Source organism: Rhinopithecus bieti, unplaced genomic scaffold (genome assembly GCF_001698545.2).
Source record: "Rhinopithecus bieti isolate Rb0 unplaced genomic scaffold, ASM169854v2 scaffold_15336, whole genome shotgun sequence".
Lineage (NCBI taxonomy): Eukaryota > Metazoa > Chordata > Mammalia > Primates > Cercopithecidae > Rhinopithecus > Rhinopithecus bieti.
This window is the reverse complement of record NW_016808678.1, coordinates 32,228-42,801: the sequence shown is the minus strand read 5'-3', so window position 1 is coordinate 42,801 and position 10,574 is coordinate 32,228. Positions and strand designations below refer to the sequence as shown.

General features: G+C 44.8%; 1 protein-coding gene across 1 annotated transcript in view; it reads left to right on the top strand.

Annotated features, from left to right (window-relative positions):
* The first annotated feature begins 692 nt into the window (after positions 1-692).
* The window catches only part of LBR (lamin B receptor), a 27,867-nt gene continuing 17,985 nt past the window's right edge, over positions 693-10,574 (top strand). The window contains 5 exon segments of the mRNA XM_017887012.1: positions 693-845; positions 4,724-4,902; positions 6,534-6,734; positions 8,727-8,820; positions 9,064-9,252. Of these exon segments, the coding sequence (XP_017742501.1) occupies positions 4,738-4,902; positions 6,534-6,734; positions 8,727-8,820; positions 9,064-9,252 (649 nt within the window). The 5' untranslated portion in view covers positions 693-845; positions 4,724-4,737.

Sequence of the window (10,574 nt, the reverse complement as noted above, 5' to 3'; positions counted from 1 at the left end):
AACGCATAAAACTTCTTATTCCACGCTCCGCGGTGTTGGGGATTTTCTATTGCATCTCGACAGCACCTCGGTTAACAACCGAGCCCCTCCTCGCAGCGTAGGTCGTAGGAGTCCTCGGCCATTCTTCCTCCTCCCTCCCGCCGCAGTCCCCAGCATCGGTCCGGGTCCGCTTCGACGCAGGTTCAGCGACCGCGGAGACAAAAGCGCCCCTGCTTGTCTTCGATGCCGCTGCTTGGTCCAGGGGCTTCTGTGGGATTTTAAAACGCTGAGGAGGACACTCACAGTGTTTTAGCGAGAAACGCTTTCGAGCTCGGATCTTTGGTGATCACTTTAAGAACGTATTAGTTTTCTTTGTAGCTTAAAAAGAAAAAATCTCGTTCGCCAAGCCATCTGGCACCCGAAACACTCTGCTGCGAGCGCCGGGAGGGAAAGGGCGGGAGCGCGCAGGCTCCGTGGGCTGCGAAGGCGCCTGGGCAGCTGAGATAAGGCAGCAGCAAACGCCGGGCTCCGGACCGCCCCACCAGGCTGAGTTTCCCGGCTTACCGGCCTCCCCGTGGGGCGGGGCGGGGCGGACGCGCCACTGCACGCGACCAATCGACAGCGCCGGGGATGATTCAAAAGGCCGAGGAGCCAATGGGAGCCCCGGGCGGCCTCGCCGGAGGGAAAGGAAGGCGAGGGGAGGGGAGAAGCGAGGCGAGGCGGGGCCGGTGAAGCGCGCGCCCGGCTTGCGGGACCGCGGGGCGCGAGAGCGCGGCCGGGCAGCGTCGCGCGCGGGGAACTGCCGCCGGGTTGCTGTGCGACTGTTCTCCCGGAGCCGTCCGTGTTGCCGCCGGAGCCTGGCGCAGGTGAGCGCTTCCACCCCCGTCCTGCTCCCAGCTCCCCGCGGCACGGCCTTCGAGGGGCCCCTGCGGGAGGAGGCCTGAGGCGGGCGCAGCGGCAGGGCTGGGGTCCCTGGGCGCGGGACCTGGCGCGGCGGCCTTCCCCTCCTCGCCTCCTTGTCTCCTCCCCTCCTCGCCCCCTCGCCTCTCCTGGTCCAGTCGGGTGGTCAGGGCGGTGGCGGGCAAGGCTGGAACTCGCCCAAGCCGGGCGCGCTGCGGAAATGGAGCTGCGGGTTTTAAACTGCGGACGTTTCCCTCCATGTTGGCGGCGCGGCGCGGCTGTGGCGCGGCGGCGTAGGGGAGGGTTCGTGGGCGCCTTTGTCCCGCCCGGCCGCAGCCTGGTTCCCGGCTCCTCCGAGCGCCCGTCTGACAGATGAGCGGGCGGCCCCGCGGTCCTGCAGTAGCGAGGCTGACGGGGCACGGCGGCCTGGCGGGACGGGGAAGGGGCTGCGGCCGAGGTGGGCTTAGATTCGCGCTGCTTGTCACTGGCTTTGAGGGTCGTGGTCGTCGCGGTTTGGTGGTTCTCCAGGCGCACTGCAGGGCCGCTCGCTCCGATGCGTTGAATTCTTTCGCCCGGACAGTCTCAGAAAAACGGGTATTTAGGCGGGTGTGCGTGCTCCTGCTAAAGCACGGTCCTGGTTTTTCACCTTTTTGAGGGTTCCGAAAAATGTTCTCCTAATGACAGCCAGCCTCGCACTGCCAGCAGCCTCAAGGGGCACTTAGTAAGCACTTGCTTGCGGAGGGCTTTGTTGCAGGCGCTTTCCCCGAGTGATTACGGGGCCCGGTCGGGTGTTCGGACGAGGGCGCGGTAGATACCGTGGGGCGCGCGTGGACACCTGCAGCGAGAGGCGCGGCGCCTGAACAGTGCCAGGGTGGACAGGCCCTCGGAGACCTTGCACATAAACACGTGTAGATCTGTAGTTATGCATTGTAATAACTGCTGTGTAGGAGAAGATGGAGCTACGGAGAAGAGCAGAGAGATCCTAATTTAGACTAGGCAACAAGTCCAGTTTAAGTTTAGTTTCTCAGGGCTGCCTGGGAAGAGGGAGAACAACGAGCAGGAGGGGAATGATGAGCTGCCCAAGGGTGTTTATAGGGAAGAAGGCGCTTCTGCCTTTACAGCCAGGAAGGTGGCCTTTCTGTTGCTTCATGAAGCAAAGGGCGTGGAACAAGGCCCGGGGTTCCTGTTTGCCTTTTGCCTACTAGGGCTACCGGGGCCCAGGTGTGAAAAGGAAGCTGTCAAACTTCATTCAAGCGTCTTGCTCTATGCCTCATTTAGATGAATTTGGAGAAGTGAAGGAAAGATAGCCGGAGACCCTTGTAATGCTAATGAGTAGAGAACAGTAGCAAAAAATGGTTGTGTTCATAAACAGTAACATACCGGAGCTAGAACGTGTGAGGATTGCAGTGCCAGTTGACTCTGAAGTTAGCGGGCATCTGGTTTAATATAGAAAAGCCTGAGGGTCTCCGTGTTTTTCCTGTTTATCGCAATGAGGACATTGTGTTCAGTGAGCAAAATTTTTCTTTACAAACACACTTGTCTAAAACATCTCTTGTAAGAAAAGCCTGTGTGTATCTTGACTCCTGTAGGTGAGTGCATAGTGACATGCACAAATGTGGGACTTTTGTGTGCCATCCTGGCTATTTCACTCCTGTGGGGGAGTATATTAGGATGTGATTGCACTGTATCCTCACGTTTGACAATGGTGTGTGGATCTTGTGTAAAGTGGGGGTGCACATCATATTGCTGGCTTCATCTTTTGGAACATTTACGTTTAAGATAATGATCTTCTAAGAAGAATGCTGGTTCATTTTGTTTTTCAAGCAAATCCTAATTCTTCTTTTAAAAAATTAAGCTTTAGAGACCTAACACGTATCCACCATATGCGTTAATTTGTTTAACCCAAAATATTTAATTGATAACAAGAATCTTTTTGGCACTGGCCTGCGTTTATATTACACAGACACTGTGTATGTGGTGTGTAAGTGCAATGGAAAGATGCCCGTAAATAAGTTTTAAGAACACGCAAAACGATTCAAGGTCTTTTAAAACTTCAAGTAGCCCCTGCGTCCTGAAGGGCTTGTATTTCAAAAGTTTATAAAGCCTTGTTTGCAACTTGAGCATCTTCCTGTAGGAAGACATAATTGCCTTCTTTTAACCCTGGCTGACCAGTGTAGGAGAGCTAGTAGTAAGACTGGTTTGATTTTGGGGGGGTCTAGGGAGGGGAAGGGGGCTCAAGAGAAGAGAGAGGGAGGCTACATTTCCTTCCTCTTTCTTTGTACTTGGAGGCTCTGAGTTAAATGTTGAAATAGGCAAAGTTGGATGTTGTCACCTTCCGTTTTTATGCCCCTCCTCATGCAGAGGTGTTCACTGCCCCGGTGCTCCCTAAGTGCCCCTCAGGTGACTCAGCCAGGCCTGACTTCATCCAGAAAACTTGTGGGCTCCTCCCCACTACTCCAAGCCCAAACCCATTCATTACCCCAGTGATGCCATCTCAGGTAGGTGTAGGGAAGAAAGCTGGCTCTCTTACCTGAGGTGTTAATTGACTGACATCCTCTAATCACCAGATAACTACTTGTGTTTTCTTTCATCTACCAACCTAGCTGCCATCTCTGTAAACTAGTAGAGCTTGTTAAGTTTTTTCTCAGACGATTAACAGTGAAAAAAGGTGATGCTTAGGAAAGGCCTCCCCGACTCTGCCTCCCCCCCCCACCCTCCCACTACTCTCTTGGAGTAGGTAATCAACTTTCTCCTTAATTCCAGAGTCTTCAAAGGTTCATAAATGTTGCTTTTATTGTATCATCAGCTCTTAACAGGAGCTAGTGAGGAATGTACATTGATATGCTTGGACAATACATCAGGAAGTGCTTAGTTGGTGAAATGAAGGTGCTTCGGGGGAGAGCTCCTATCTGTGCTACTGGCTGCCCCTTGAACTTGGCCCCAGCTAGTTTATGTGGTACTGGGGAAGGTCGGCAGCCCTGGTTTTGTTGTGTGGAAATGTGAATCCGCTGGTCAGTGGATGGAGTGGCATTACTGTCTGACAGCTGGAAGTACCCAGCTATCAATTGATATTTCAAAAAGGGTGGCAGACAGGCCTCACGTAAGTGGCAGTTCTTGCAGATAGATTGTGGATTCTTGGAGTATTGTGGGACTTTGTGGGTCATGTTTTGAATCAGAGGAAAAGAGTCTTAAAATTGGGGGTTGATGTCTGCTGTAGACTTGAGAGAGGTGAGCTTGGATGAAGGCAAGGTACACCCTGACTTGGATGGTTGGCAGAGTTACTTGGTATGCATTTGTACTTTAGCTGCAAGAGTTGAAAGCTAAATAACCCCCAAATTTATTCATTACAGACTTGGAATTATTGTTCTTCTTGTTGGTGGGTTATAGTCATGTTAATTGTACATCCTTGATTTTCCCAGTCTGTTTTATGGTTTACTGTTTTTAATAAAGGCAATTTGTTAAAAATACAATTAAATGCATTTTTAAAGCCATTGTAAGTTGTTATGCAAATTTGCAAATGAGAAAATGTGTCCTTTGTGAGATTGTGCCTCATTTTTTGATTAACAAGAACTATGATCATGTAGGTGGGTAACATTTTACGTAGTGCAAACTTATGGCACCTATATACATTGTTATAATTAATCTTTAGTGTCACTTACATAGATACGGCAGTGGCTCAATCATCTTCTAAAATGATTCCAAATGAGATTGAATGTAACCTTTCTGGCCCTAAATCCTGACCAGTCAATTCTGGAAAGTTGCATTTTAGTGATCAACCTGTGGATAAAGACAAATACATAAATGTGTATGTATTGACTCATTTTTTTTCTTTAAAACTATTCAGGTTAATTATAGAAAATGCCAAGTAGGAAATTTGCCGATGGTGAAGTGGTAAGAGGTCGATGGCCTGGGAGTTCACTTTATTATGAAGTAGAAATTCTGAGCCATGACAGCACCTCCCAGCTTTACACTGTAAAGTATAAAGATGGAACAGAGCTTGAATTGAAAGAGAATGATATTAAGGTAAGCGCTCCTTTGGTTTATCAGAGTATGTTTACAATAAGTGGGAAATAACTGTTTAAGTACAGTTTCTAAGCTTAGGATAGTTAGTTCAGCTCGGTTTGGAGGCAGAGGGTTGAACTCTTGCTTTGGGTCACATACTGTTTTTGACTCTGGGAATGTATGAATGAGGCATAGTGCCTTGTTCCCAAGAAGCTCACACTTACTGGGAAAGACAGCCATTTGCATCTGTTGGTCCCCTGGGTTTACTACTTTCTGTGCCTGGAGTTTGTTGTGGGTGGTGTTGAGTTTATCAAGGGTTAGAGAAGATCCCTGGGCTTCAGGGGAGGCTTTCAGAGGCAGCGACACCTGAACCAAGTGCCGAGAACAAATAGGAAAAACTCAGCTGATAATGGGGCTGCTTCTGCAGAGAGTGCAGTATGCCAAAGTTGGGGGTCTGGGGACACAGCCAAGTGCTGGAAGGGAGTGGTAGGGGAGGGCTAAGTAGGAGCCAGGCTAGAGGGGCTTTTATATTCCATGCCCAAGGGTTTGGGCTTCATCCTGAACACCAAGGATTTAATCAGGAGAGTGACATTAATTAGATTCGAGTCTAGCCCAGGGCTTTTCAACCTGTCAGGTGAGCGTCTGGGTTTTAAGATACCTGATCCATAGTATACAAGCATTTGTGTAAAATGCCATAGAAATGAATTACTGGAAAAATAAAGACATGCAAAATAAAAGCCTCACAGTTTTACTGTCAGATTTGATAGATGTGAGATTACTTTGTCAGAATGCTATAAAAATTTCCATATGTCTATTTCTTGATTTTGGTACTTGCGCAGATTAGTAACAAGCATTTCTAGGACCCATGGCTGAGGATGACACTTTGAGTGCTCTAGACCAGGAATAAAGCGACAGATAGTAAATATTTTAGGCTTTATGGGAGCAACTCCAGGCAGTATGGAAGGGAGCAGACATTGCAGTGTTCCAATACAACTATGGATACTGAAATTTGAATTTTGGATAATTTTCACATGTCAGGAAATACTGTTCTTTTGATTTTGTTTGTAATCATTTAAGGATGTAAAAGCCATTCTTAGTAGGAAGGCCACACAAAAATTGGGGTGAGGGACTTGGCCTGGGGCATAATTTGTCTACATCCCTAGAAGCGACATAAGGAGATTTGGAGTAGGTGGGGACACGGTGAAACGGTTCCCAGTCATCCAAGCTCATGTTTTATTTTCGAGATCTGCTTATGTGTTTTGTTCAGAGTGAGACTGTGGTACTATTTTTTTTTGTCTGTGTGCTAATTTCTTTTGTCCTATCCTCTTAGTTTTAATCCATGTTAATTATTACCCTTCTTGCATATGGTGTTGGAAATAAGTACAGCTAATTGGTTTAGATACATTCATTTCATGGAAATACCTTCAAAGAACAAGAATGGAAAGGCTGCATTTGTCTCATGAAAGGTGGATCATTATGAAGGCATTTTCTGCTGGCTTCATCTGATCCATTCTTAGATCCTAAGATTTCCCATGATGACTTTAGAGTTAATGGTAGCAGTTCTTGCCTTTGTTATATCCTCTTCTAGTTTGGGTCTGTCTGTATGTATTATGATTTGTGGTAAAGCTCTTTGCCTTCTTCCCCCTTTCTAGCCTTTAACTTCCTTTAGGCAAAGGAAAGGTGGCTCAACTTCCAGTTCCCCTTCCAGACGCCGAGGGAGTCGATCAAGGTCACGCTCCAGATCCCCTGGTCGACCACCTAAAAGTGCCCGCCGATCTGCTTCTGCTTCCCACCAGGCCAACATTAAGGAAGCAAGGAGGGAAGTGGAAGTTAAATTGACTCCGCTGATTCTGGTACTTGTGTTTATCCTTATACAGCCTTTTGTCTTCCCCTTTATGTATGTATTTACTCCAATTACTTGCAGTTAATAATATTAAAATGTCAGTGAAGTATCAAATCTAAGGCGATGACTTTGGAAGATTTCATAAAAAACAAATGTTTGGAATAGAAAGTTTTAAGTATCAATGGAAAAGAATGTCCTTCCGTTACCAGAAATGCTATTTAATATTTTAGTTTTTAAAAAAGCAGTGTTCAAATTTGAAATAGATGGAACTTGTAGATTGAACTGAGTAAGGTTTTTACAGTGTATGAAAGTTCATATCATGTATGAAATGGTAAGACAAAACCTGTATTACAGAAACATTCTTACTCTTAGCATCATTATACTTGATCACTTTACCTAGTCAAAGATGATGATTTTAGTGGAATTACTTTCAAGGTGTAAGCTTTGAAGTATCAGGGTGCATGGAGCCTGTAAATCTTGTCCAAAGAGTATTTTAGATAGTAGACGAAAGGAAAAGTATTTTAAGTAAAAAGAATAAAAGTAATCTTCTATTCACTTAATGTTAACCTCTTTTCTGGATAGAATGCACACAGACTTTTAATAAACTTTAAAAGCTGGATTACGCGCATACTGTTCTGTAGTCAACTTTAAGAGATTTTAAAATATTGGGGATAACCTTTCAGAGCGTATTTTTCTATATCATTTTTGTTGTATTCTATAGTATGGATATATGGTAAATTGTATAGATGTAACTTAATCGTTAAAGTCAGCTCTCTCATTGATAGACATTTAGTGTTTTTCCTTCCATATTTTCACTATTACAAACAAGTATTTTTATATAACATCTGATTATTTCCTTAGGTACAAGTGGAACTGCTAGGTCAGCTATATGGTGCAGATCTGAGGCTTTTAATACATATTGCCAGATTGCATCAAGAATGTTTATAGTAGTATCAGTGTATGAATGCCCAGTTTCTCATACTGAGTATTATAATTTTTTTTTTTTTTGCGCGTGTGGCTGTCAGACATTTTCAACTTACTGTTCTAACTTACATTTTGAATTTGAACATTTTAACTACTAGTGGCTCTCTTTACTACCTAGGGACTCCAGGAACAGATGCTGTGTGATACTTTGTTATCCTTTCATTTTAATATTTAAAATATTGAAATGACTGCTGTATTTTTATAGTGTAATCTTATGGTCCTGCTGTCACAAGAACAACATACTGGCTTTACTTCTTACTGGTAGAGCCCTGGGCCTACTTTGTATTGCACAAGTACTCACTATTTCTTAATTTTCCATTGTTGGCTGTTTTGGAGCAGTGAATGTCTTTTTGAATGTCTTTTGTTTTTTATCCAGTTAATGAACTAATTTACCAATTTTTACTTTATCTGCCTTTCATAGTAAATACCCATACAGTCTATCAATGAAATTATAACATTCAGTCTAATTACATGAAAGATGAAAGTTTTTTTATTTGTTTGAGGCGAAGTTTCATTCTTGTTGCCCAGGCTGGAGTGCAATGGTGCAGTCTTGGCTCACTGCAACCTCTGTCTCTGGGTTCAAGAGATTTTCCTGCCTCAGCCTCCCAAGTAGCTGGAATTACAGGCGCCTGCCACCACGCGTGGCTAATGTTTTTATATTTTTAGTAGAGACGGTTTCACCACGTTGGCCAGGTTGGTCTTGAACTCCTGACCTCAGGTGATCTACCCGCCTGGGCCTCCCAAAGTGCTTGGGATTACAGGTGTGAGCCACTGTGCCGACCAGATAAAATATTTTATGTAGAAATCTACATTATAAGATCCAATATTTCAGAGACTGGGGAATTCTAGTCAGTTTTATTCCTCTTCATTTTTAACAAAATGAGGGTTAAATTCTTCAGAATTAAGGCTGTGAAAAATCTGTTTTATTGCTTGATTTCAAAATAGTAAGTTTTACCATCATGTTTCTTTTTAATAAGTTATAGTTCTTTTGATTAAATGTTTATATTCTTCAATTTAGAAGCCATTTGGAAATAGTATCAGCAGATATAATGGGGAGCCTGAGCACACTGAAAGAAATGACATACCTCATAAAAATACACAGGTGGGAAAGTGTTCACTTTCATCTTGGTTGATTTTTTTTTTTGGGTTAAAAGTGACTCTCCCTCGAGAAGCACATTGAAAATTGTAGTATTTTATAACCTGTTCTAAAATTCTGTCCTTAAATTAAGACTGAATATAATTTCACAAATTTATTCTAATTAGTATACAGCTGTACTGAGATGCTGAAATAGTTAATGCGGTAGCATTAGTGGTAATTGTTCACTACGGATATTTAATTTTAAATTTTCATTTAGGAAAATTCAATTTGTCACAAGAAAGCAGTTACATATCTACACAGTATAGCCTTCGTCCAAGAAGAGAAGAAGTCAAATTAAAAGAAATAGATTCTAAGGAAGAAAAATTCATTGCAAAAGAACTGGCAGTGAGAACCTTTGAAGTGACCCCCATCCGGGCAAAGGACTTGGAGTTTGGAGGAGTACCTGGTAGGCCTCAGAGCTGGGCCTAGAGAGGGCAGGTGGGGTGGGCTAGGGGTGGTTGCCACAAGGTGAATTGGAAAGGCCTCTCTGAAGACATCTGAGGCAGGCAAGGTGGGAATCTTTGGAAAAGCCTTCCAGAGAAGGAGCAGTGGGTGCAAAGGCCTGAGGTGGGGGTATTTTGGGGGATTATGGAGTAGAAAGGATGCCATTGTAGCTGTGTTTAAAAGTTTTAGCAGTCTGTTCAGAGGTTTTGAGCACAGAAGTACAAAGAAGTGATAAAGGAAGGTTGATCTGGGAGTTTGTATAGCATAGATGGTTACCTATCAGGAACAGAGAGCTCTGCTAATAATCAGACCTGAGGCGGCAGGGCCTAGCAGCCTGGGAGTCAGCTGCCTGCATAAAATGGGATCCCAAGGCTGCCCTACCTGCTAGGCAGGTTGATTATGAGGGTCAAAGATCTGAAGTGTGCCGAGTTTTGGAGTTACTAAGTGGGTGGAACTGATGAAATTTTATGTAAAAGAAAAGACTTCTTGTCTGAATGGCTCAAAATCCTGCATGGCTTAATTGCTTTGTATTTTGTTATAACCTTTGGCTACCTGGTCTATTACAGATGCTGTCCAGCATCACTTAAAATCTGCACACATTACATGAATGTGACACTATTTTAATTGTTAGAAACTTAGAAATATAAAGCTTTTTGTTAAGATTAGGCTGATAAGGGCCGGGCACGGTGGCTCAAGCCTGTAATCCTAGCACTTTGGGAGGCCGAGGCGGGCGGGTCACGAGGTCAGGAGATCGAGACCATCCTGGCTAACACGGTGAAACCCCGTCTCTACTAAAAAATACAAAAAACTAGCCGGGCGAGGTGGTGGGCGCCTGTAGTCCCAGCTACTCAGGAGGCTGAGGCAGGAGAATGGCGTAAACCCGGGAGGCGGAGCTTGCAGTGAGCTGAGATCTGGCCACTGCACTCCAGCCTGGGCGGCAGAGCCAGACTCCGTCTCAAAAAAAAAAAAAAAGATTCGGCTGATAATTTTAGATATTCTGATCTTCGGTTTGCTGGAGTTTCAACACATTTGCTCCTTAGTGGTTGGAGGTCAAATGTTTTAGAGTTTGGCTTCTGAGGTGGGTGTAGCTATTCAGTGTTGGACCCCTGTTTGTTTGTTTGTTTGTTCTTTTCTTTTTTTAAACTACTTCGATGCCCATGGTTGCCTGGCCACCAGAGCTGACAGGTAGAGATGGGAGTTTTTGATGGTACATTAGAAATTGGTTTCAGACAGCTAGCCGTATATGAGTTCTGATCTTAAAAAAACTAACATGACAGCACTTTG